General features: G+C 44.4%; 1 protein-coding gene across 13 annotated transcripts in view; it reads left to right on the forward strand.

Annotated features, from left to right (window-relative positions):
- The window catches only part of LOC115196457 (leucine-rich repeat flightless-interacting protein 2), a 30,486-nt gene extending 3,242 nt beyond the window's left edge, over nucleotides 1-27,244 (forward strand). Inside the window, exons 2-20 of one of the 13 annotated variants that reach the window (XM_029757303.1) lie at nucleotides 10,365-10,451; nucleotides 10,611-10,628; nucleotides 11,085-11,132; nucleotides 13,046-13,093; nucleotides 14,116-14,166; nucleotides 16,306-16,386; nucleotides 17,455-17,499; nucleotides 17,959-18,024; nucleotides 19,431-19,508; nucleotides 21,884-21,919; nucleotides 22,034-22,159; nucleotides 22,375-22,638; nucleotides 22,858-22,950; nucleotides 23,197-23,292; nucleotides 23,456-23,576; nucleotides 25,353-25,517; nucleotides 25,674-25,753; nucleotides 26,014-26,118; nucleotides 26,305-27,244. In XM_029757303.1, coding sequence (XP_029613163.1) covers nucleotides 10,365-10,451; nucleotides 10,611-10,628; nucleotides 11,085-11,132; nucleotides 13,046-13,093; nucleotides 14,116-14,166; nucleotides 16,306-16,386; nucleotides 17,455-17,499; nucleotides 17,959-18,024; nucleotides 19,431-19,508; nucleotides 21,884-21,919; nucleotides 22,034-22,159; nucleotides 22,375-22,638; nucleotides 22,858-22,950; nucleotides 23,197-23,292; nucleotides 23,456-23,576; nucleotides 25,353-25,517; nucleotides 25,674-25,753; nucleotides 26,014-26,118; nucleotides 26,305-26,415 — 1,719 coding nt within the window. In that variant the 3' untranslated portion in view covers nucleotides 26,416-27,244. Of the gene's footprint in view, nucleotides 1-10,364; nucleotides 10,452-10,610; nucleotides 10,789-11,084; nucleotides 11,133-13,045; nucleotides 13,094-14,115; nucleotides 14,167-16,305; nucleotides 16,387-17,454; nucleotides 17,500-17,958; nucleotides 18,025-19,430; nucleotides 19,509-21,883; nucleotides 21,920-22,033; nucleotides 22,160-22,374; nucleotides 22,639-22,857; nucleotides 22,951-23,196; nucleotides 23,293-23,455; nucleotides 23,595-25,352; nucleotides 25,518-25,673; nucleotides 25,754-26,013; nucleotides 26,119-26,304 lie in introns of those variants that run through there. The other 12 variants (XM_029757301.1, XM_029757302.1, XM_029757305.1 and 9 more) reach the window with 12 other exon arrangements.
- The last annotated feature ends 294 nt before the right edge of the window (nucleotides 27,245-27,538 follow it).

Consider the following 27,538-nt stretch of genomic DNA (forward strand, 5'->3'; position numbering starts at 1 on the left):
TCCGACTAGTATTTGTAAGAACAGGCTCCGGACCAACTATAGATTGAAGTCTGTTCACCAGTAACCACAACATGTTGAAAATATTTACTTGCCACGCCCGGTGCCCATTGCAAATGGCCTCCAAAATGTCACTAGAGCCCAGCTCTTTCATTTTCATCTGGTTGATTTTATCACCATGTAACCCCGGTCCTTGGTGATACTAAAACAACTCACCAGTGTAATGGTGTACTGTAGGTTTTCTGATCAGCCACGTCTGTAAACCTGAATGAAGTAAAACCTCACTATGTGGACCATAATATTCCCCCTGAAAGGTTCTAAACATCCTCACTAAATATCATTGGGCTTGTTATGCTCTCCTGGTCCCCTGCCATTCTTCTAAATAAAGAAGTATACAGGTTAATAAGTCCATGTGCAATAAGAATCATATGTGTCGGTACAGAAACACAGAAAGGTTCTATCAGTCAGAACCACTAGTCAGATCCTTCAACACATAAACGTCCCTAGTTGTCATGGGTGTGGTGGGAACTAAGCAACCAGGAAGGCAGTGTTTTGTTTAGTGCTGACATCAGAGGAGGGCTTGGTCACCATATGAATGACAACATGATGTGAAGGCCCTTCAGAAGACACTCCCACCTGCATGCTAATGAGAATATGATCTGAAATGGGATGTTGGGATGTTGTCATCCTGGAATATAATAATACACTGTGTCTCGTCCTCATAACAGTGTTGACAAAGCTATACAGCTGTTCTTAAGTAGAATATGGGGTTGTTTTGAACACACACACACACACACACACACACACACACACACACACACACACACACACACACACACACACACACACACACACACACACACGCACACACACACACACGCACGTTCTAATGCAACTACTGCAATATAAAATATGCTTACTCCAGTCCTGTCTCTCTCCCATCTCTACACACTATAATCTAAGGCACTGATAAGACGCTATAATACTCCAGTCTGTTGCTCAGTGGAAATGGTTCTCAATGAGACGTCAAGTGTCTCTCAAACCAAACCAAGTGCAGTGAGGCCTGAAGCCTCCAGTCATGTGATAACAAACCATTGAGAGCTGCAGATGACAGACAGACATCATTAATCCAGGGCCCAGAGCACGATGTTGTCATCAACTCATTCTGCTGTCATCCCAGTGATATTCAGCAGGTACCTGCTAGTCATATCATTAGTGCCAGGGTGTTGTTTGACAGTGATATTCAGCAGGTACCTGCTAGTCATATCATTAGTGCCAGGGTGTTGTTTGACAGTGATATTCAGCAGGTACCTGCTAGTCATATCATTAGTGCCAGGGTGTTGTTTGACAGGGATATTCAGCAGGTACCTGCTAGTCATATCATTAGTGCCAGGGTGTTGTTTGACAGTGATATTCAGCAGGTACCTGCTAGTCATATCATTAGTGCCAGGGTGTTGTTTGACAGGGATATTCAGCAGGTACCTGCTAGTCATATCATTAGTGCCAGGGTGTTGTTTGACAGTGATATTCAGCAGGTACCTGCTAGTCATATCATTAGTGCCAGGGTGTTGTTTGACAGGGATATTCAGCAGGTACCTGCTAGTCATATCATTAGTGCCAGGGTGTTGTTTGACAGTGATATTCAGCAGGTACCTGCTAGTCATATCATTAGTGCCAGGGTGTTGTTTGACAGGGATATTCAGCAGGTACCTGCTAGTCATATCATTAGTGCCAGGGTGTTGTTTGACAGGGATATTCAGCAGGTACCTGCTAGTCATATCATTAGTGCCAGGGTGTTGTTTGACAGGGATATTCAGCAGGTACCTGCTAGTCATATCATTAGTGCCAGGGTGTTGTTTGACAGGGATATTCAACAGGTACCTGCTTGTCATATCATTAGTGCCAGGGTGTTGTTTGACAGGGATATTCAGCAGGTACCTGCTAGTCATATCATTAGTGCCAGGGTGTTGTTTGACAGTGATATTCAACAGGTACCTGCTAGTCATATCATTAGTGCCAGGGTGTTGTTTGACAGTGATATTCAGCAGGTACCTGCTAGTCATATCATTAGTGCCAGGGTGTTGTTTGACAGGGATATTCAGCAGGTACCTGCTAGTCATATCATTAGTGCCAGGGTGTTGTTTGACAGTGATATTCAGCAGGTACCTGCTAGTCATATCATTAGTGCCAGGGTGTTGTTTGACAGGGATATTCAGCAGGTACCTGCTAGTCATATCATTAGTGCCAGGGTGTTGTTTGACAGTGATATTCAGCAGGTACCTGCTTGTCATATCATTAGTTCCAGGGTGTTGTTTGACAAATAACAGACAGGCCAGATTCAGAATCCTTAGTCAATGGTTAAACATGATGTTAGGGGGTGTGTCCCTGTGGAATTAGGAGGAATTAAGAGATAGACAGCTCCAGTATTAAAAAGGGGGGGGGCAGTACAGTGGTCCATGGTGGGGTTGGGGGTATGTGAGGGGGAAGAGATGGGCTTTTGGCTGACTTTCATGTTCTAGCTGGTGAAGTCTGACCTACTGGGCAAGCTGACAGCTGTTCCCTTGGGTGCACATGTATGTGTGTATTGGTGTGTGTACATGTTCATGTGTGTGTGTCCACTTTTGTGTGTGTGTTTGTGTATATGTGTGCATGCGATCTGTGTATGTGCGTGTTTGTGTGTAAAAGCACTCAGCAGCCCCTCTGCACCAGGGGATTGGACTGTGTCTATGCCAGTGACCTGCATCTCTTAAGCCTCTCAGCATCATCCACATCCTGCTTTAATCGCAGGTTGACATTTATTGTCATGAGTCTTGTCCTGAAGGCAGAACTGAGTGATTTCCCCTTAGATAGACCAGCTGGAAAGTCAAAATTGGCTATATTGTAAAAATTCCTGAAAACAAAAAAAGTGCTTTTTGGTCTTAATTTTAAGGTTAGGGTTAAGCATTAGGGTTAGCAGTTTGGTTAAGGTTAGAGTTAGCAGTCTGGTTAAGGTTAGGGTTTGGCATTAGGGTTAGCCGTCTGGTTAAGGTTAGGGTTTAGGTTAGGGTTAGGTTTAAAATCAGATTCTATGACTTTGTGGCTGTGCCAGCTAGTACTCTGCAGAGCTGCCTCCAGAACACGATTCATGAAGAAAACCGTGAACCTGCGCTTTAATCACTGCTGGAGTAGTGGCATGGTAACAATAACCAGCTTTTACTGTATTCTGTCATTAATCATGTCTCAAATCAAACTTTATTTGACCCATTTCATCTAAAAGGGATTCCCAACGAGTCTGAGAGGACTGGCTGAAATTTCAGCCTGTTTTGGTGGGATGGAGTTTTGCCCTGCCTGTTGACATCACCGGTAAATGAGTTAATAGACCAATAAGAAAGAGAGTTCCAAACCTCTCTGCCAATAACAGAGAGTTTTCAGTTTTCCTCCAGCCAGACCACTCTAAGACAGTCCGAGCAAAATTCTTGCTATAGAAATTGCTCTTTGCTGAGAAGCTATTTTAGTTTATTTTTGACCATTTGAATTGAAAAACAATCATGGTAGAGTATTTAATGTTTACCCAGAAATTATTTGATATTGAAATAAAAACGACTGCATTGGAACTTTTAAGTCGCTGTGTAGCGTTGGGTGAGGTGGCAGGCGATTAGTGAAGAGTGATGAACAGGCGACTAGTCTAGACTTCCAGCTACCTTTGACCTCCCATCAGCCATCATGATTCAATACATCTACTGAGTCAGAGGCCTGACCTTCCTTCCATGAAGTGCTGTAGTCACTGTTGTCTGAAATGATCGGATAGGTGAACGTAAAGGTTTGACTGCTTAGCTTACAGCGACACAGGCATGCCAGATATCTGAAACATGGAGTCATTGCTACATGTACCGGCTCTCTTAACTTGTCCTCCCTGACTGTGTTGATATTAGAGGATGTGACTGTACTGCCACCCTTCTCCCTCCCCTCACTTTCATCAGCATGTTGGGCATCACGGCAGAGACATTTTGGCCATTAAGTGTCTTTATAATATGGTCTAAAGAGCCTAACACGCATGTACACACACACACACACACACACACACACACACACACACACACACACACACACACACACACACACACACACACACACACACACACACACACACACACACACACACACACACCCAGCAGAAGTCTGCTGCTCTCCAAAGTGCATAAATCTCTGCATGAGGCTCCTCCTAAGAAGATTACCACAGTAAAATGCTGCTATGTATATATCAGGGCACTGGCCTGTACGGGCATGTATCAGACAGACAGACACCATGTGTTCTCTGGATGGACTTTAGTCTCAAAACACCCCAGAAAACTCCAAGATATGTGTTCAACCCCCAAATAGGACTACTGCTTCAACACATCATGAGACTAGAATGTACTTTTATAGTATTATGGGGTTGTCACAACACACCTGAATGGGAAACTCTACTCTGCCCCCCAGCAAGGCCTCATGAGCACAGCGTGAGACAAGAATGTACTATACAGTACAGTGCATTACGCTTTTACTAAACTATTTAGGTTAAAGTGATCAACCGTTTATAATGATCACATTTTCCTGCACTTATGTGTTCACGATGGGGCGAAGCCTAACTTTCATTGAGGTCAATGGCAGAACAGAGAATTTCGTCTTAACGGGAAGTTCGGATTTGCCCCTATGAGAGGAGTGCACTGAATAACTTCCAAGAGCCTTTCTTTTCCAGTAAGTGTTGAGGTGGCCCTTCCCTCTCCTCTCACTCAGAGAGCCTGGCTATGAATAGATCTGTAGGGATGCATCATGCCTGTGAAGGTCTTGACACTGGGGAAGGAAAAACATCTGGAGTTACGAAGCTCTTCTGCTTTTAAGCCTCCATGAGGTCTGCTCTGGATGGGAGCTGCTGCTGTCCCAGCCGACTAGTGCAAGCTTCCAGGCCTCTAATAGTACTGATCAGTGGCTAGCGTTATCAGAGCTGTCTTTAAGAACTGGACTCGCCAGTGACGCAGTGGTCTAAGGCACTGCATCTCAGTGCAAGAGGTGTCACTACAGTCCTTGGTTCAAATCCAGGCTGTATCACATCCGGCTGTGATTGGGAGTCCCATAGGGCGGCGCACAATTGGCCCAGTGTCGTCCGGAGTAGGCCGTCATTGTAAATAAGCTGACTTGCCTAGTTAAATAAAGGTTAAATGAAAAAATAAACCGGGGGAGTGTTTTGTCTCGAAGGGGATGGATGCAGCCAGTTGTAAAAATCATGGATTATATTTCTGGTATTTCTGTCCTGTATATAGGCCTACAATACGGGATCCAACGTAAATCTTTTTTGTGACCAGAGATATACAGTTATGGCTTGAAGTAGAGACACCATTTTCACAGGTTCATCTTCCATTACTTTTTCCCCCAATGAAATGATATAAGTTCTGTTAACTTAGTCATTCACTTTATTGTCACATGTCCCTACACATGAATTTGATAAAGTGGCGATATTTCCATAGATCCACTTAGTTTCACAACCCTAGTGGTTAAAATGGCACTACGAAGGGTAGTGCATACAGTCCAGTACATCACCAGGGCCAAGCTTCCTGCCATCCAGGACCTCTATACCAGGTGGTGTCAAAGGAAGGCCCTAAAAATTGCCAACGACTCCAGCCACCATATAGTCATAGACTGTTCTCTCTGCTACCGCACGGCAAGCGGTACCAGAGCACCATGTCTAGGTCCAAAAGGCTTCTTAACAGCTTCTTCCCCCAAGCCATAAGACTGCTGAACAGCAAGAAAATTGGCTACCCCGACTATTTGCATTGACCCCCACTTCCCCCTTTTTTACGCTGCTGCTACTCGCTGTTTATTATCGATGCATAGTCACTTTACCCCTACCTACATGTACATATTACCTCAATTACCTCGACTAACTTGTAGCCCTGCACATTGACTCGGTACCGGTACCCCCTGTATATTGCTTTCAATGAAAATTACAGATCTATAACTTACAGTTCTCTGTGAATTTGGTTGTGTCACCCAACAAGTGACATATTACAGCTTTAAGGCAGGCTAGGATGTGAATGAGTGTCTGAAATTATCCACGATGCTTAATCTGATATGGTCTACACTTGCCTAGGCAGCCCCAGACCACCCTCCTCATCGGTCTCTGTTGACAGGCAGCCCCAGACCACCCTCCTCATCGGTCTCTGTTGACAGGCAGCCCCAGACCTCCACCCTCCTCATCGGTCTCTGTTGACAGGCAGCCCTAGATCTCCACCCTCCTCATCGGTCTCTGTTGACAGGCAGCCCTAGATCTCCACCCTCCTCATCGGTCTCTGTTGACAGGCAGCCCCAGATCTCCACCCTCCTCATCGGTCTCTGTTGACAGGCAGCCCTAGATCTCCACCCTCCTCATCGGTCTCTGTTGACAGGCAGCCCCAGACCTCCACCCTCCTCATCGGTCTCTGTTGACAGGCAGCCCCAGACCTCCACCCTCCTCATCGGTCTCTGTTGACAGGCAGCCCCAGACCTCCACCCTCCTCATCGGTCTCTGTTGACAGGCAGCCCCAGACCTCCACCCTCCTCATCGGTCTCTGTTGACAGGCAGCCCCAGACCTCCACCCTCCTCATCGGTCTTTGTTGACAGGCAGACCAGGCAAGCTGTAAGGCAGGTTGGGCTGGGCAGGCTGCCATATGATTTCTTCACAGTGAAGGCCCATGAACCGGACTGAGTCTCACCAGGCTTACCTGTCTAATCTACCCTGACATAATCCTGTATCCTAATCTCCTGAATAGTGCTGCAGTCTTTTGACCCAATGAGGCCACCGTACTGTACCAGTGACGCTCAATGTGAGACTATGAGCCTGAGTCTCACAGCGTGGAATGCTGCTTGTTACTAATGAATAACCCATGTGTCTCAGTCTCAAGGCAGCATCCAAGCTATTTCACGTCTCTCCAACAGCCAAGCCAGATTGAATCCTTGCCTCAGTCTCTCAGTTCTCTCTCTGCAGGTTCTTGACTGCTTGAGGCAATAGGCACACAGCAGTGCAGTCACATGTGGTTGTAATTAGTTAGTAATAGCTCTTTGCTTCACATTTTAGTGAAAATAAATACCTTTAGTGGTTATTGCATTTTCCTTCGTTCCTTGAGTTTGGTTTGTTTACTGGCTTGGCTGGCATTCTTATCCAGGTTCTATTTTCTGTTTCGTTTTGGATTGTTAACGTGATGGCATTGAATGCTTTGCACTAGCTCTCTTGGAGTGAGAACATTTCTTGGAGTGAGAACATTTCTTGGAGTGAGAACGTTAAGATTGCTCCCAAGTGGGCTCCTGAGTGGCACCGCGGTCTAAGGCACTGCGTCTCAGTGCAAGAGGCGTCACTGCAGTCCCCAAATACATCTGGCCGTGATTGGGAGTCCCATAGGGCGGTGCACAATTGGCCCGGGGTAGGCCGTCATTGTAAATAAGAATTTGTTCTTAACTGACTTGCCTAGTTAATTAAAGGTTAATAATTCAGTTACATTTCATCCTGTTCAATTCATGTTAAAGGTCCAATGCAGCCATTTTTATCTCAATATTAAATCATTTCTGGGTAACAATTAAGTACCTTCATGTCATTGTTTTCAATCAAAATGGTCAAAAATAAACAAAAATAGCTTTTTTAGCAAAGAGCAATTTCTCAAGCAATAACAATTATAGGACTGTCTGGGAGTGGTCTGTTAGTTAAAACTAGCTGTTATTGGCAGGGAGGTTTTGAACCCTCTTTCTTATTGGTCTATTAACTCATTTACTGCCTGAGTCAGGCCAAAATTCCATCCCACCACAACGGCTGCGATTTCAGGCGGTCTTTTCAAACAGCTCTTACACTAAAAGGGCATTATCATAATTTTCACAATTTTACAGTATTATTCCAACCTCATCGTGTGGAAATAGATATAAAACACAGGAAATGAATCATGTTTTTGACGGCACTGGGGCTTTAACAGCCTGTGTTCATTTACAAACAGTTTTGCAGTGTTGCAGCTCAAACAGTTTCCTGTGTGCTGATTACTATCTCCGTCCTCTCAACGAGCTGTGAAACAAACACAATGGGAAAAACAGGCCCGACTGGAACAAGGCCTTTCCAGGCTAACATAAAGCGCCAGCCTCAACTAGCAGACTGGTATTCCATTTACCTTTGTCTGTGTTGTAGTTAGGCAGAAGTGAGCCCTTCAGTAGCCTGATCATCTCTATAGTTACACCCTCTTCCAGTGGCGTGACTAAATCTTCACAGGCCTGTGTGAACAAAATTATAACTTGGCCTCCCATCACAATTCACAACAGTAATTGAAAGTGAACAGACCAGATGAACTGGAAAGACATTCACACTTCCAGGTGGCCAAAAATAACTAATTGAAAGCCACGCCCTCAATAAGCCATGCCTCTGAATCTCCTCTACAATATTATTGAACAGTATTTGCATATTTGCCAGCAGTCTTTGCACAACAATAACAAATAACATTGGAACTGTTCATTGAGGTTTGTTATGTGAACCAAATAGATGTACTAGTCATCAATACATTCAAATATTTAGTGGCATGTAGTGGCCAAATTTGAAAAAAGTTACAAATTACCATGACTGGGATGTATTGTTGTGCAAATGACATGTAGGCCCATCTTTCAGTTAAGCAATGTGATGACTTTTGCAATGGTCTATAGTGTACAAATTCTAGGGCCTGCTATGCAGATACCTAGAAGGCCAATGCAACACTTGATAGTGAGAGTTTGCAGGCCCCTCATAGCCAAAGGCCCCAGTGCACACACATTGCCAGCACTGCCTGGCCTTATGCCACTGCCCTCTTCTCTTCACAGTATTTATACACATTCAGATTAAGAGTATGACAGCGGAGGATGAACTGGAATGGTGCCATTGAATCCTCAACAATCTTACGGATTTGATCTCTTCTGCAAATAGAAAACGAAACAAGCATTAAAGATGACATGGACATCAAAATGTGGAATCTGATTATTTGAATATGTTTTAAAGGGAATCAGATGTGCTTGGTTGTAGGCTGGGCTGTTGCTAGGGGAAGCAGTGTTGTTATGGTCAGAGTGAGGGTGGGTGTGTCCTCACCAGTGCCCAGACAGAAATGCTGGCTCATCCACAGCCTCTCTCAGTAATAAAACTACATAGGTAACACTCCCCTCTTGTGGCTACTGCTAGTCCTGCGTTTTTCAGAATCACTTTTATTCTTGTGATTGAAGATTGTGGTAGAAGCTATAAACGGGTGGATATGTTTTCTAAAGGCCACTGAAGTGGCCTTTAGAAAACTTGTACTACTTGTACTTGTACTACGTTCTCATATGGTTTGGTTGTGGAATAGAGAGACAATCTTAAAGTAGTGGGTTTCTGTCCTGAATGGATTTTCTGTCTGCAGTTTCTCCGTTGAAGGTAAGATAGCCAGTGATTTGTTTAGTATTTTATTTTGGGGCCCTGATCTCAGCTTTCACTGAACGACTCGGGACCTTATTCATTTTTGGTGATGCAATCATGACCTCTGATAGCTGGTCTGGAAGCTCTGTGTCACCAGACCAGATATCAGCTGATGATATTAAAACGGTTGTTGAGTGTGTGTGTGTGTGTGTGTGTGTGTGTGTGTGTGTGTGTGTGTGTGTGTGTGTGTGTGTGTGTGTGTGTGTGTGTGTGTGTGTGTGTGTGTGTGTGTGTGTGTGTGTGTGTGTGTGTGTGTGTGTGTGTGTGTGTGTGTGTGTGTGTGTGGAGTAGTGTGTGTGTCTATGTGTGTGTGAAAAGACTGAAGCGGAACTAGAAAAGACTGAAGCGGAACTAGAAAAGACTGAAGCAGAACTAGAAAAGACTGAAGCGGAACTAGAAAAGACTGAAGCGGAACTAGAAAAGACTGAAGCAGAACTAGAAAAGACTGAAGCGAAGCTAGAAAAGACTGAAGCGGAACTAGAAAAGACTGATCATACGTATCAAATCATTTTTGTTCTGTATTTACAATAATATAATGATAATAATATGATAACAATAATATGGGGCGGCAGGTAGCCTAGTGGTTAGAGTGTTGGGCCAGTAACTGAAAGGTTGCTGGATTGAATCCCCCAGCTGACAAGGTAAAAATCTGTTGTTCTGCCCCTGAACAAGGCAGTTAACCCACTGTTCCCTGGTAGGCTGTCATTGCAAATAACAATTTGTTCTTAACTGACTTGCTTAGTTGTGTGTGTGTGTGTGTGTGTGTGTGTGTGTGTGTGTGTGTGTGTGTGTGTGTGAGTGTGTGATGGCTAATGGTAGTAATACTGATTAGAGACCATGGAATATTGTATGGTCTGCTTTGATTTGACTGTTATACATACACCCTGTTGAATGTATATTGTCTTTCTCTGTCTGTGTCTTCTTCAGGCTGAGGCGAGACTGGCAGCGAAGCGGGCGGCCAGAGCAGAGGCACGGGAGATACGCATGAAGGAACTGGAGAGACAGCAGAAAGAGGTGACACACACACACACACCTCTGCATGGTGGTAATATACTTTACCAAAAACCTGTTTGTCTTCCTTACGAACAACATGTCTTAACCTACTGTCTTTCTATTGTCCTGCCTTCTCTTCTCCGTGGTGTCCTGCTCCTTCTGTCCACCATGTTGTTTTAGATGTATCAAAGCCAGAAGGTAGGCCTCCATTTTGTTTTAGATGTATCAAAGCCAGAAGGTAGGCCTCCATTTTGTTTTAGGTGAATCAAAGTCAGAAGGTAGGCCTCCATTTTGTTTTAGGTGTATCAAAGCCAGAAGGTAGGCCTCCATTTTGTTTTAGATGTATCAAAGCCAGAAGGTAGGCCTCCTTGCTTCAAATTTTCTCCTTCTCTCTTTCCTGTTCACGTTTCACTCCTATTGGCATCTGAATGCTAACTGTCGCTGTCAGATCAAAGATCAATGAATGTATCTTTCAAATCCCTTGACCTAAATCAAATCACTCGCTGTGTGTATCTTTTGTCTAACGTACGATTATTTGGGTTCAGCACTGTTAAAAAACAAGTCGCTTTTATCTCTTTCCATTTCCTTGTCTTTCCTTTCTAATGCCTTCCTTCCTCTGGTTTCCTCTTCCTGCCCTCTCCTCTCCGCCCCCAGAAATACTATGGTCTGGACAACAAATGGGGCCACATTGAGCAGTGGATGGTAGGACGTGTACTGCAGTATAAGATCCCTGCTAGTTTCTGCTAGACTGCTGTGACTGCATGATGACTCTGATAATATAATATATACTGTGTATTGAAACAGCTTACTGCACACTGGTAATATAATATATACTGTGTATTGAAACAGCTTACTGCACACTGATAATATAATATATACTGTGTATTGAAACAGCTTACTGCACACTGGTAATATAATATATACTGTCTGTTGAAACAGCTTACTGCACACTGGTAATATAATATATACTGTGTATTGAAACAGCTTACTGCACACTGGTAATATAGTATATACTGTGTATTGAAACAGCTTACTGCACACTGGTAATATAATATATACTGTGTATTGAAACAGCTTACTGCACACTGGTAATATAGTATATACTGTGTATTGAAACAGCTTACTGCACACTGATAATATAATATATACTGTCTATTGAAACAGCTTACTGCACACTGGTAATATAGTATATACTGTCTATTGAAACAGCTTACTGCACACTGGTAATATAATATATACTGTCTGTTGAAACAGCTTACTGCACACTGGTAATATAATATATACTGTGTATTGAAACAGCTTACTGCACACTGGTAATATAATATATACTGTGTATTGAAACAGCTTACTGCACACTGGTAATATAGTATATACTGTGTATTGAAACAGCTTACTGCACACTGATAATATAATATATACTGTCTATTGAAACAGCTTACTGCACACTGGTAATATAATATATACTGTCTATTGAAACAGCTTACTGCACACTGGTAATATAGTATATACTGTTTATTGAAACAGCTTACTGCACACTGGTAATATAATATACACTGTCTGTTGAAACAGCTTACTGCACACTGGTAATATAATATATACTGTGTATTGAAACAGCTTACTGCACACTGGTAATATAGTATATACTGTCTATTGAAACAGCTTACTGCACACTGGTAATATAATATATACTGTCTGTTGAAACAGCTTACTGCACACTGGTAATATAATATATACTGTGTATTGAAACAGCTTACTGCAAACCCTAGGTAGTACTAGTGTTTGCATTGTGTACAGTGCATTGCCTGCATCGCCTGCATCAAGGAAGTGTTTAGTAAATGTGAGGCATGCACAGTGTTGAACACAACACCCCCTGTGTTGTGCAATGTATGTGTTTAGTATTCTCTATTTCTATGTCCCATCCTGTTGATAATATCATAGTTGTCCTGGATATAGCTGGACCTAGTAGCTTGGCATGTGTAGGTGCTCTCAGGCAGCACAAGGGCAGCATGTGTGCTTTTAAAGTTCTGTCGTGAACCAGGCCAGACAGGGGCAGAGTTGATCCTCATTTCACTAGATCCTGTACCGCTACGGGGGTCTCCCATGCCATCTGACAGGGGTTAAACCCTTTTCACGGTACTGGGATCGCCATGACAACCCAGCGGGAGGATTAAACCCATGTCACATGACCTAGGAGTTTACAGTAGACCCTCCTCACTCCACCCCCACCTCTCTCTGGGCTTGTCTAACCAGTGGCTGTCTGCCTGCATCAGAGTAGAGAGGCCAGGGAATGCATAAGTAGTGTACTATAAATAAATGCATGCAGTGTCATGTCATGTTCAGATATGGGTTTGATTCCATTTCAATTTCGGTCAATTGGAGATGTTCTATATCCAGGTCAACTGACAGGAATGGAAATGGAAATAACCCCAGCCCAGCCCCAGTGTTCCCAAAACCAATCCAGTTTTGCCCTGTGCAGATTGTGTTTTTGTTTGGTCTTTGTCTATAAAATCCACATCTGGTGGCAGAACCAGAACCACTTCCTTCTTGACCTTTCCTCCTGACCTCTAACCTTTAACCGGGTACTTTCTTTTCCTCTTTCCTTCCGGGCCTTCCAGGAGGAGAGTGAGAAGTACTCCTCCCGTCCTTCACGGAGACACACGTCGGTCTGTATCCTCTCCCTGTCTTCTCCTCTCTACCGTTATACGGCCTGCCTGACTCCCCCTGTCTTCTCTCTACCGTTATACGGCCTGCCTGACTCCCCCTGTCTTCTCTCTACCGTTATACCCCCTGCCTGACTCTCCCTGTCTTCTCCTCTCTACCGTTATACGGCCTGCCTGACTCCCCCTGTCTTCTCTCTACCATTATACGGCCTGACTGACTCCCCCTGTCTTCTCTCTACCATTATACGGCCTGCCTGACTCCCCGTCTTCACCTCTCTACCGTTATACAGCCTAACTCCCCCTGTCTTCTCTCTACCATTATACGGCCTGCCTAACTCCCCCTGTCTTCTCTCTACCATTATACGGCCTGACTGACTCCCCCTGTCTTCTCCTCTCTACCGTTATACGGACTGACACCCCATCTTCACCTCTCTACCGTTATACAGCCTGACTCCCCCTGTCTTCTCCTCTCTACCGTTATACAGCCTGACTCCCCCTGTCTTCTCCTCTCTACCGTTATACAGCCTGACTCCCCCTGTCTTCTCCTCTCTACCGTAATATGGCCTGCCTATCTCCGAGCCCTGTCTTCTCCTCTCTACCGTTATACAGCCTGACTCCCCCTGTCTTCTCCTCTCTACCGTAATATGGCCTGCCTATCTCCGAGCCCTGTCTTCACCTCTCTACCGTTATACAGCCTAACTCCCCCTGTCTTCTCCTCTCTACTGTTATATGGCCTGTCTGACAAACATGTGCTTTCTTTTCTATATGTTATTGTGTATATAACTAATGATTCCGGAACGCTCTGAGGTAGAGGCTGCCTCTATACACAGCTCTAGGATCAGCTCACCCTCTCCAAATCCAAACCAGAACTGGGTTAGGATTCAAATGGGAACTTTTGGTCCTTAGGTCAGTGTCTAGGGGCAGCTTCAATCCACTGCTACAGCTGAACAACCCACAATGATACACAATGATGTGCATTGATTGATTGTTGTGTGTTTGTGTTTATGTGTCCCTTTCCCTCCCAGATCTCAGACGATGAGGAACGGATGTCGGTGGGGAGCCGAGGAAGCCTTAGGGTTAGTATATACCATAGAGATCCTATTAAATGACTAGTTCTATGATATCTACTTCCTGCTTCTCTAACATCTCATAGTATAAGGCCTACTGTATATAGGACAGACTAAGAGCTCCATTCAATCTGTATCGCTGCAGTAAAGGCAATGTTCCCACGTTAGCGAAGACTGCATTCACCGTAAGCACTGCATATGTCGGCTTTACATTTCTATCTGGAATCTGTAACGCTTCAGCTAGCGTCCCACCTGGCCAACATCCAGTGAAATTGCAGTGCGCCAAATTGAAAAACAGAAATACTCATATTAAACATTCATAAAATATACAAGTGTTTTACATCGGTTTAAAGATGAACTTCTTGTTAATTCAGCTGGTGTGTCAGATTTCAAAAAGGCTTTACGGCGAAAGCATACCATGTGATTATCTGAGAACAGCGCCCAGCAGACAAATCATTACAAACTGTTACCAGCTAAGTACAGGAGTTACACAAGTCAAAAATAGCGATAAAATTAATCACTTACCTTTGATGATCTTCATATGGTTGCACTCAGGAGACTCCCATTTACTCAATAAATGTTAGTTTTATTCGATAAAGTCCCTCTTTATATCCAAAAACCTCCGTTTTGTTGGCGCGTTTTGTTCAGTAATCCACAGGCTCAGAGGCGGTCACAATAGGCAGACGAAAAATCCGAAAAGTACAGGTAAAGTTCGTCGAAACATGTCAAACGATGTTTATAATCAATCCTCAGTATGTCTTTTCTCTAAATAATCAATAATATTTCAACCGGACAAAAGCGTCTTCAATAGAAAGGAAAAACAATGAGCGGCGCGCTCGCGGGAACGAGCGAAACCAGTATACTTCCGTGGTCCTCTGACTAAAATGGCTTTTTACTTGTCGTTTTTCAAGATAAAAGCCTGAAATCATGTCTAAAGACTGTTGACATCCAGTGGAAGCCATAGGTACTGCAATCTGATTCCTAACCCATTGGATTCTCTATAGGCATTGATTTGAAGTACAGCAAGATCTTTCTCAGGTTTTCGCCTGCCATATCAGTTCTGTTATACTCACAGATATTATTTTAACAGTTTTGGAAACTTTAGAGTGTTTTCTATCCAATACTACCAATTTTATGCATATCCTAGCTTCTGGGCCTGAGTAGCAGGCAGTTTACTTTGGGCACACTTTTCATCCGGAATTGAAAATACTGCCCCCTACCCCAGAGAGGCTATCCAGGCTGAATAGAGCCCTGACATAACACACATCTCATTGCACTCCCACTGTTCATATATGACATCAAGAATGTCAGCAATGAGACGGTACGGGTTGTAAAAGTCTCTTCCTCCATGTGTCATGATGTCTCAGAGATACTACACATGAATGAGGTAACATTCCGGTACATGTATCCGGTATCAGAGTTGGAATGTGGCCTTTGAAACGTGGTTTAACCGCTGCAAAAGTCTGGGCGATTTTCTCTCTACCTTTTTAAAGGAACTCCTCCATGCCTCGTCCCAATATGGCGATGGGACCCCGCCTGAAGTGAGAACACCACCTGTCGTGTGAAAAACACCTCTATTTAAATCTGAGGTGATGATGATGGAATCACTGACGGTGAAGGTGTTCTATTAGAAAGGGGTTTGAAGACACACAAGGTTCACACACTGAGAGTTGTGGCATTATCAAACAAACAAGACTACATGGATATAAGCTAGGCTAGTAGGACTAAGTTAACATTGGTACACAGACAGTTGTTATGGTAATGAAACTGTAGACTTTTGGCTGGGAAGACATGCATGCGGTTGAAATGGCTCATAACCCAACTAGTTATCAGCACACCCCAGACAGTGAACGTGGTTTAACGGGACGGTCTGGTTGTCGGCTGTATTGTCACCGCACTTCCCTTGTCATAATAACTGTCACTAATGAATGTCTGAAATGCCTCTAGACATAACAACATGCCTTTTTGTTTTGGTTCCTTGTCAAAGGAGTTGACAAGGGACCAAACACATTTTTATCTCTCTCTGTTGGGTTAATTTTCCAGAGGAATCATTTCCCTATTCTTGTTTTGTTTCTCTCTTTCACTCTCCCCTCATCTTTGTGTGTCTCTGTCTCTCGCTCTCTCTCTCTCTGTGTTGTGGCGTTGTAGAGAAACTTCTCATCTGATCTGTACTGCAGCTCCAACAGTCTCCCCTCCCTCAGACATCAAAATTCCACTCAAAATGGCCGGGTCTGTCCCCACTCATTTATTCCTCTCTCCTTCACGTCTCATCCCTCTTTCCATTTCCCAATGCTGCTCCACCTTTTCCCAATGCTGCTCCACCTTTTCCCAATGCTGCTCCACCATTTCCCAATGCTGCTCCACCTTTTCCCAATGCTGCTCCACCTTTTCCCAATGCTGCTCCACCTTTTCCCAATGCTGCTCCACCTTTTCCCAATGCTGCTCCACCTTTTCCCAATGCTGCTCCACCTTTTCCCAATGCTGCTCCACCTTTTTTGACCTCCTTTTCCCCTCCTTACTTCCCTACCCACTCAATCTCTCCCTCCTTCCTTACCCACTCAACCTCTCCCTCCTTCCCTACCCACTCACCCTCTCCTTTCCTCCTTCCCTACCCACTCAACCTCTCCCTCCTTCCCTACCCACTCAACTTCTCCCTCCTTCCCTACCCACTCAACCTCTCCCTCCTTCCCTACCCACTCAATCTCTCCCTCCTTCCTTACCCACTCAAACTCTCCCTCCTTCCCTACCCACTCAACTTCTCCCTCCTTCCCTACCCACTCACCCTCTCCTTTCCTCCTTCCCTACCCACTCAACCTCTCCCTCCTTCCCTACCCACTCAACCTCTCCCTCCTTCCCTACCCACTCAACTTCTCCCTCCTTCCCTACCCACTCACCCTCTCCTTTCCTCCTTCCCTACCCACTCAACCTCTCCCTCCTTCCCTACCCACTCAACTTCTCCCTCCTTCCCTACCCACTCACCCTCTCCTTTCCTCCTTCCCTACCCACTCACCCTCTCCTTTCCTCCTTCCCTACCCACTCAACTTCTCCCTCCTTCCCTACCCACTCAACCTCTCCCTCCTTCCCTACCCACTCAACCTCTCCCTCCTTCCCTACCCACTCAACCTCTCCCTCCTTCCCTACCCACTCAACCTCACCCTCCTGTTGGTTTCTTAGAATGACAGAATAGGATATTCTCAAAACGTAGAGCTTTTTCCAGTTGTACATACTAGATAGAATCACTGTTGTTTATCACTTACAGTAGAATGTTGGATTGTTTTCCTCTCTGTCCATCTTCAGCCCTCCATGCTCTTTATTGATGGCCCACGCACCCAGAGTCACAGGGTTGGTTCCTCTTTCCTATGACCTCTGACCTTTCACCACCTGTTTAGACAGTAGATACATAGATAGATAGATCTGTGATGTGTCATTATAAGGCATGCGAAGAATGGTTTGGCAGAGGGGCTAGATGTTATCAAGACCCACATACAGTCCTGGCCCTAAAAGTTAGATTTCCAAAACACTTTGAAGTGTTAAGGAGAACGTGAGACAGTAAGCTGAGTTGCAGAAGTACAGTGGTGTCTGCTAGGTGGCATGCTATAAGACATTGTGGGATGTACAGCTGATCCTTCTGGTCCTTTTCCTGCATGATTACTGAGATGGACGTGTCTGTATACGTTCGGGAGGTGAAGTCTGATGCAGTGTGTGTGTGTGTGTGTGTGCGTGCGTGCGTGCGTGCGTGTGTGTGTGCATGCGTGAGGTGAAGTCTGATGCAGTGTGTGTGTGTCTCTCTCCTATCTACAGGGCTCTGTGTGTGACGAGGCTGTGCAGAGTAGCACACGGCGCTTTAGTGGCTCCATCTCTCGCGGTGTAAGAAGCCCTGACGCCCCCTCTCTTACCCTGAGGGAGGTTGCTTGGCATGCCCCCTGTGGCAACATGGGATTGCATAGTCCAGCGGTGGTCAACCCTCCTCCTGGAGAGATACGAGCTACTGGGTATGCAGGCTTTTGTTCCAGCCCTGCTCTAACATGATTTTGCTAATCAACACCCAGATGAGCAGCTGATTAGTAGAATCAGTTGTATTGGAGCAGGTCTGGAGCAAAAGCCTACACATCCAATAGGTTTCTGGGAAGACAGTCGGCCACCCCTGGCCATAGTCTGTCTGCATGACAGTGTTGTCAGTCTCTACTTCTATCAGGATCAGTGGTGTCTTCTGTTTTTAGCAGACTCACCAAACAAGGAATCCTTCTTTAATTTGTTGTATTCCACTAATTCCCACTCTGTCTTTTGTGTTGATGACTTTTGGAAACAGTGCAAAGTCATAGTGAGATTGTGTTGGGTTTTCAAGTATGTCTAGAATTGTGGTTGTTGTGACGGTTTTCAAATCAAAAGGGAGGCTTGAATAGACAGCATGCATGGAATGTATCACTGTGTTACCCTGATGAGGGTGCCTTGCTTGGCATGCCCCATGTGCCAACGTGGAATTGCATTGTGGGGTCGACCCACCCTCCTCTTGAAGCGATACTAGCGGCAGGCTGGGTGTGCAGGTTTTTATTCCAGCCCTGCTCGAACACACCTGATTCTCTCCAGTAGGAGGGTTGGCCACCCCAGGAGAAGTCTGCATGACAGTGTCGTCACCCCACTACTTCTTTCTATTGGGGTTTCTTGTGTCTTTCCCACATGTGGATTTCAGACTTCCAGAAGAAGGAATCCATGTTTTCAGTTAGCTGTATTCCACCAATAACCATCCTGAATTATCTTACAGTGCGTCTTGTGTGTCGATGACCTTTGCAAACACTGTGCCAAGTCACAGTTTGATTGTGACTTTGTGGCGTGGGGTTTGCAGTATGTCTAGAATGGTGGAGTCTAGAGTGGAGAGTACACATGGAATTGTATGTGTCTGGGTTTTTGATGTGTGGGAGGGTTGTCTTTGGTCTAACAGGGCCTGGTTGACTATCAATGTATTCCCTTGTCTCTTCGGCTCTGTCTGTCCCTGCTTCAGCTCTGTCTGTCCCTGCTTCAGGTCTGTCTGTCCCTGCTTCAGCTCTGTCTGTCCCTGCTTCAGCTCTGTCTGTCCCTGCTTCAGCTCTGTCTGTCCCTGCTTCAGCTCTGTCTGTCCCTGCTTCAGCTCTGTCTGTCCCTGCTTCAGCTCTGTCTGTCCCTGCTTCAGCTCTGTCCGTCCCTGCTTGCTGACTGACAAACTCTGTGACTAACGTCTCTCTCTCTTTTCCATTTCCTTCTCTTTTCCTATTTTATACATCTTCTTTTTGTGCCAGCCTTCAGACTACAGTGGTTTTCTGGGCTCCAACTCTCGGGCCTCGTCCAGGGCCAGCTCTGCCCGTGCCAGCCCAGTGGTGAGCTCTCTTCATTGGTCACTCCCTCTAACCCGCAGCCTTCTTTAGGCCTAGTCCCTACATCCTTTTCTCTGTTCTCTATTCTGTTAAATGACTGCCCACTTATTATCATCCCAATGAAGAGTGTATTGTCCAGAGAACTGAACTCTATGGTCCTGTCCTGTGTGTCCTCATAGACAGCTGACAGTGCTCAGGTCCCTTATGCCCCCTGGTGGACATTACAAAGACTGCAGCTTTGGTACAAGCAAAGAATATATGGTCCCGACCTGGCCAATGTGAGGTGGGCCTCTGTGTGGACGCATTGGTGTGTGGGTGACACTGACAACTAACATGCAGCCTGGACTGGAGTGGATATGATATGACTAACTCTGTAGTGTCCAGTGATATGATTAACTGTAGTGTCCAGTGAATATGATATGACTAACTCTGTCATGTCCAGTGGATATGATATGATAAACTCTGTAGTGTCCAGTGGATATGATATGACTAACTCTGTAGTGTCTAGTGGAAATGATATGATTAACTCTGTAGTGTCCAGTGGATATGATATGACTAACTCTGTAGTGTCCAGTGATATGATTAACTGTAGTGTCCAGTGAATATGATATGACTAACTCTGTCATGTCCAGTGGATATGATATGATTAACTCTGTAGTGTCCAGTGGATATGATATGATTAACTCTGTAGTGTCCAGTGGATATGATATGATTAACTCTGTAGTGTCCAGTGGATATGATAAGATTAACTCTGTAGTGTCCAGTGGATATGATAAGATTAACTCTGTAGTGTCCAGTGGATATGATATGATTAATTATGTGGTGTCCAGTGGATATGATATGATTAACTCTGTAGTGTCCAGTGGATATGATATGACTAACTCTGTAGTGTCTAGTGGAAATGATATGATTAACTCTGTAGTGTCCAGTGGATATGATATGATTAACTCTGTAGTGTCCAGTGGATATGATATGACTAACTCTGTAGTGTCTAGTGGAAATGATATGATTAACTCTGTAGTGTCCAGTGGATATGATAAGACTAACTCTGTAGTGTCCAGTGGATATGATATGACTAACTCTGTAGTGTCCAGTGATATGATTAACTGTAGTGTCCAGTGAATATGATATGACTAACTCTGTCATGTCCAGTGGATATGATATGATTAACTCTGTAGTGTCCAGTGGATATGATATGATTAACTCTGTAGTGTCCAGTGGATATGATAAGATTAACTCTGTAGTGTCCAGTGGATAGGACTAACTCTGTAGTGTCCAGTGGATATGATATGATTAACTCTCTAGTGTCCAGTGGATATGATATTACTAACTCTGTAGCGTCCAGTCGATATGACTAACTCTGTAGTGTCTAGTGGATATGACTAATTTAATTCTGTAGTGTCCAGTGAACATGATATGATTACCTCTGTAGTGTCCAGTGGATATGATATGAGTAACTCTGTAGTGTCCAGTGGATATGATATGATTAACTCTGTAGTGTCCAGTGGATATGATATGATTAACTCTGTAGTGTCCAGTGAATATGATATGATTAACTCTGTAGTGTCCAGTGGATATGATATGACTAACTCTGTAGTGTCCAGTGGATATAATATGAGTAAGTCTGTAGTGTCCAGTGGATATGATATTACTAACTCTGTAGTGTCCAGTGGATATAATATGAGTAAGTCTGTAGTGTTCAGTGGATATAATATGACTAACTCTGTAGTGTCCAGTGGATATAATATGAGTAAGTCTGTAGTGTCCAGTGGATATGATATGATTAACTCTGTAGTGTCCAGTGGATATAATATGAGTAAGTCTGTAGTGTCCAGTGGATATGATATGACTAACTCTGTAGTGTCCAGTGGATATAATATGAGTAAGTCTGTAGTGTCCAGTGGATATAATATGACTAACTCTGTAGTGTCCAGTGGATATAATATGACTAACTCTGTAGTGTTCAGTGGATATGATATGAGTAACTCTGTAGTGTTCAGTGGATATAATATGACTAACTCTGTAGTGTTCAGTGGATATGATATGAGTAACTCTGTAGTGTTCAGTGGATATAATATGACTAACTCTGTAGTGTTCAGTGGATATGATATGACTAACTCTGTAGTGTCCAGTGGATATAATATGAGTAAGTCTGTAGTGTCCAGTGGTTCAAAATCAGATGGTGATCCAGAGAGAGTTAAGCATGACTCTAAAGATGCTTGTTGTGATGCAGTGTGTGGATATACAGAGACGGATACAGTATGGGCATGGCCTGGATTTACGGTGTGTCAATCAACAAAATTTGTGACATTGTAAATATGTGTATCTCCTCTCCTTATCCTCTCCTAAGAGTAACCAAGTAGTTTTTCCCTCTACAGGTGGAGGAGAGATCAGACAGGGACTTCCTGGAAAAGGTACGGGTCACACACCTGATCTAAAACTCTAGCTTTTAATGTATTAAAGATGAAGTAGGGAATATAACTGTTGTGAAACAGCCTTCAAGACGGCCCTGTCCTTTTTCCTCCCAGGGTTCCAGGACTGCCTCTACCCTCTCAGCAGCCACTCTAGCATCGCTGGGCGGGCCCTCCTCTCGCAGAGGCAGCTGTGACACCTCTATCTCAGTAGAGACAGAGGCCTCCATTCGAGAGATAAAGGTAGGACCGTAGAGATACTTCTATGAGTAGGACCATACAGTATATCTGGGAAAGAGATGGTCCATGGTCTAAAGTCCATGTTTTTGAAATTATTTTGTTGACTCTAGAAACATAGAAGCATAGTTGTATTTGAGATATTAAATGCTTAACTGTTTTGCTTTGTTTCTCCCCTGACCTCTCACCCCTCCACTGTCCTCCATTTTGTCTCTCAACAGGACTCCCTGGTGGAGTCTGAGGAGAAGTACCGTAAGGCCATGGTGTCCAACGCCCAGCTACACAACGAGAAGTCCAACCTCATGTACCAGGTGGACACGCTGAAGGACTCGCTCATTGAGCTGGAGGAGCAGCTGTACGAGTCTAAACGAGAGTACAATGACAAGGCCAAGGAGTTTGAGAGGGAGAGGCACGCCCACAGTGTTCTGCAGCGCCAGTTTAACGAGATGAGAGAGACGCTGAAACAGAGTGAAGAACTGCTAACTGTGAGTACTCAGGTCATCGCAAAGACTTCCTGCTAACAACAATACGGTAACAAAAACAGTACTTCCACTCAGAACATAATACTAACATAGATCTAACTTAGGTCTCTTGCTAAACTTGCTGTAGTCTCTTTTCCTGCTGCATACTCTCTGCATGCTGATTTTCCCTCCCTTCTCCTCTGTCCCTTCTTCTCCTCCATCTTGCTTTCATCCCGTGGCCAGGAGGTGGGCCAGCTCCGTCTCAAACAGGACAGCTGTGTTAGGGAGATCTCCGACCTGCAGGAGACCCTCGGATGGAAAGAGAAAAAGATTGGGGTACGCTCGCGGAATAGAGGGTGAACCCCAAACTGTTAGCCGCATCATTGCTCCAGGAAGTTCTACAGAAAACGCTTCCATTCCTCTGTCAGCTACTCAAGTTTAACGCTCCAAACTAACCAAGACATTTCCGCTGTATCTATTTTTCCCCTCAATGCTTCTCTCTTCCTTTACTGTGTTTATCCTTCCCTTCTTTACCCCCTCCTCCTCATCCTCCCCTGCTGCTGCTGCTTGGGTATGGCTCAGGCCTTAGAGAGGCAGAGGGAATTCTCAGACGCCGCCGTGCGGGATGAGCGGGATAAGCTCAGGGATCAGGTGGTCCACCTCAAAGACACTCTGAAGGTACAGCACCTTGAAGTACTGCTGAGTGAAGGTTTCCTCATCATGACTTCAGAGGGCCTCCATGCACATGTCAGCAAACACTAGAACAATAGGAAGTTCTAATGGGCAAAAGACTTTCTGAAAGATTATTCAGCTTTATTTTGCTCGTTCTCTCCCAAATCAGAAAAATGGGATAGTGCTGTCACCTGAAGTAACCACCAATGGGGAAGCAGGACAGATGATTGATGGGCCTCTCAGTGCAGACTCTACCTCCCGATTGGCTCAGGAGTCCCAGCCATCTCATGGTGAGGAGAGCATGCTTGGTAAGAAAATAACCCACCGGTGCAATTGCTCATATCTGATCTCTGCTTATTTACCACCATCCTACTCAAATCATGTTGAATGATATTGTGCAGTCATGTTTTTTATTTCACTTGTCTTCTGTCATTCGGATGAATCACCGTTAGAAATGTTGCATGATGGGATACAAAACGAGGATGGTTGGCTCTCTTTTTCTTTTTTCTGACGTCATTGTTTTGCAGTATTGTCCTCTATGGGATTATCATCATAATGTTAATTAATCCTGTTGAGTCAGTTGCTGATTCTGCATTCTAAATCAGCCGGGATCAAGGCCTTGATTGTATTCTCTACAAATGGCTCCAAATTAATTCCCCTCCAGCAATCCTTGAATTTCCGTGCTTGCACTCTCAGACGCTGAAGAATGACCTGTGTTTGGCCCTCCAATCTATTCCCTGTGATCTTCCAGGCGAAGCACCAGAGATGCAGTTGGACCATGGCGAGGTGAGGACACCAGGAGGAAGCAGACTTCAACATGAGGCTGACAACTACTCACATGACCAGGAGAAGGCACTACTGGAGATAGAATCTTTGGACAAGTTGAACCAAGACAAGTTGACCAAGAGACACAGGTGGATGTTGCTGCACCTGAAGTAGCCATTTTGATGCATTTTGGTGACAAAGAGACTCAGGTTGAATATGAAGTAGAGAAACCCCAATACTGCGACACAGAAACCGAGGTGGAACCTGCTGAACTTGAGGGAGCCATTTTGGTTCAAAAGGAAAATACAGATGGTGGCAGTGACAACGGAGATGGGGTGAATCAAAGAGGATTTGAACCAGAATCTCTGGAACAGGCAGAGAATGAGGAAAACAGTGGAGAAAGTAACAAGGAAGCTGTACCAGTAAGCGGTGGCACTGACGGACAATGTGAGGAGAACACATACCTTGAGAATGGACGGGAAAACACAGATGACTTAACCTCCACAATCACCCGACCTCAACCCAATTGAGATGGTTTGGGATGAGTTCGACCGCAGTGAAGGAAAAGCAGCAACAAGTGCCCAGAATATGTGGGAACTCCTTCAAGGCTGTTGGAAAAGCATTCCTCATGAAGCTGGTTGAGAGAATGCCAAGAGTATGCAAAGCTCTCATCAAGGCAAAGGGTGGCTACTTTGAAGAATCTAAAATATATTTTGATTTGCTTAACACTTTTTTGGTTACTACATGATTCCATATGTGTTATTTCATAGTTTTGATGTCTTTACTATTATTCTACAATGTAGAAAATAGTAAAAATAAAGAAAAACCCTTAAATGAGTAGGTGTGTCTAAACTTTTGACTGGTACATATATATATTTTTTTATTTAACCTTTATTTAACTAGGCAAGTCAGTTAAGAACAAATTCTTATTTTCAATGACGGCCTAGGAACAGTGGGTTAACTGCCTTGTTCAGGAGTAGAACGACAGATTTTTACCTTGTCAGCTCGGGGATTCGATCTTGCAACCTTTCGGTTACTAGTCCAACGCTCTAACCACTAGGCTACCTGCCGCCCTTACTTAAATAAAAAATCTGGATAATTAAATACAATGTGTTGTATGTATTACAAAAATAATACAGATTAGAAACCAAAAAACAAGGCTGTTAATTGAACCGTGTAATAAATGTTGACGTACAAAACTACTCTATTACTGACCTCGACTACTCAAACTACCCTAGTACTAACCAACTATTAGAATTTCATGCTGTTGATTCAAAGTCAGTTGTCTGTTTGTATTGCAGAAGTCAGACTGAGGAAAATAGTTGATGAGAGGGAGAGTTTAGCTGATCAGGTGAAGAGGCTGAAGTCTCAGCTGGAGGGGAAACAGAGGAACGGGACAGAGGGTTTGAGTCCTGAGGAGGACGGACTTGAGAACGGCATGGACCCCCACATCCTCGACTTACAGAGTGAGTCACATTTCACGTTTACTAAGACAGATCTAGCCTTTTACCTGGCTGTCTCCCTAGTGTACTTTGTCAAGTGTGTGAGTGTAGTATACATTATGCAAACCTATACAACAATATTTGACTGACATCCTTCTATCTTTATTTCTTCTTCTACAGGGGATGCCAACCGGCAAATCAGTGACCTCAAGTTTAAACTGGTGAAATCAGAACAGGAAGTCACAGCCCTGGAACAGAATGTAAGTACCGTTTTAGTTCCTAGACAGAGGGAGACATGTATGACTATATCCATGAAACACATGACCAATCACGTTCCTCATGGTAAACGTGAGAAAATAAGCAGTATCTTGTACAGTCTGGGTTGGAGACTATTGACCGTTTGCTCCACTAGGAGCTCCATGGAATATGTCCCGTAAGTCACGTGTTCAGACTAGTATGAGGCATATCACATTTCATCCATCAATCCATTTATTCACCCTCTCATTTCTCTCTTGGCCAGATCATCCGGTTGGAGGGTCAGGTGACTCGTTACAAGTCGGCCTCTGAGAGCGCAGAGAAAGTAGAGGACGAGCTCAAAGTGGAGAAACGCAAGCTACAGAGAGAGGTAGGCTACTATAATGTCAGGTTTACAAAAACAACCAAAGAATCACAGAGCCCACAAGTCATTGGGTCATATGTAATATGTCAACCCCACATTTTTTTGCTTCAAGTCAACGCCAGGTATACGCTGTTGCCTTTAGGTTCCTTCTCCCCTCTCAAACTCTAAACTTTTTCTCTCCATTCTCTCTAGCTGAGGTCTGCCCTGGACAGGATTGATGAGCTGGAGGCCAGTAACAGCCACCTGGCCAAGCGCCTGGAGAAGATGAAGGCTAATCGGAGCGCCCTATTGGCCCAGCAGTGATGTACTTATTGGTTGTCATGGCTATTTGCATCTCTGACCTCCCGATGACCTTTGAACTTTGATCTATCAGGCACTCTATTAACACACCCAGAAAATTCAAACCAAGCGAGGACTTACTGGAGCAAAAGCTTCAATGAAACATATCTACACATATTGTAATCACAGATTCATTCAGTGTTGTGCCCATCTGTACAGTATATCCAGTGATTCACCAAGCGACAGAGGGAACGTGTTACTGACCCTGGGAACAGTCATTCAGTGTTGTGCCCATCTGTACAGTATATCCAGTGATTCACCAAGCGACACAGAGGGAACGTGTTACTGACCCTGGGAACAGTCATTCAGTGTTGTGCCCATCTGTACAGTATATCCAGTGATTCACCAAGCGACACAGAAGAAACGTGTTACTGACCCTGGGAACACTCCTCACTGACTGTGACCGAGGCTGGACTCCTCAACTAACTTGTGAAGGGGGAATATTCTGCACAAACGGACAGCAAAGAGGACCTATCCTCCTATAGCTCTTAAGAGGACCTATCCTCCTCCAATAGCTCTTAAGATGACCTATCCTCCTATAGCTCTTACGTCGCCCTGTGCCACGATTACCCCTAAAGCATTTCTTCCCAATCATTAATCTCTCTCTGTTCTCTGTAACACGTGGCACTATCTCTCTGTGCTACTTGGGGTCCACGTCTGCTCCAGCAAGTTTATCCATCCACAGAGAGGAAGAAAGACAAAAAATTTGTGTGTTTCATGTATATTCTTCTGTTATTGTCAATCTATTTTGAAGTGAAAATGCACTCTGCTCCCTCCTGTCCCCCAAGCCAAACTCTGATGTTAATGTGTAAGGTGATGTTTATTTTTATGTTGTATATGTGTGTGTCTCCGTAGGTACATGTCAAGTACATCAGATGGGTGGAAATACACATGGCACAACATTAATTAAGCAATAAGGCCCGAGGAGGTGTGGTATATGGCCAACATACCACGGCTAAGAGCTATTTGTTGGCCATATATCACAAACCCCCGAGGTGCCTTATTGCTATTATTAACGGGTTACCAACGTAATTAGAGTAGTAAAAATACATGTTTTGTCATAACCGTGGTATACAACGGCTGTCAG

The sequence above is a fragment of the Salmo trutta genome, chromosome 6, assembly GCF_901001165.1.
Source record: "Salmo trutta chromosome 6, fSalTru1.1, whole genome shotgun sequence".
NCBI classification, from domain to species: domain Eukaryota; kingdom Metazoa; phylum Chordata; class Actinopteri; order Salmoniformes; family Salmonidae; genus Salmo; species Salmo trutta.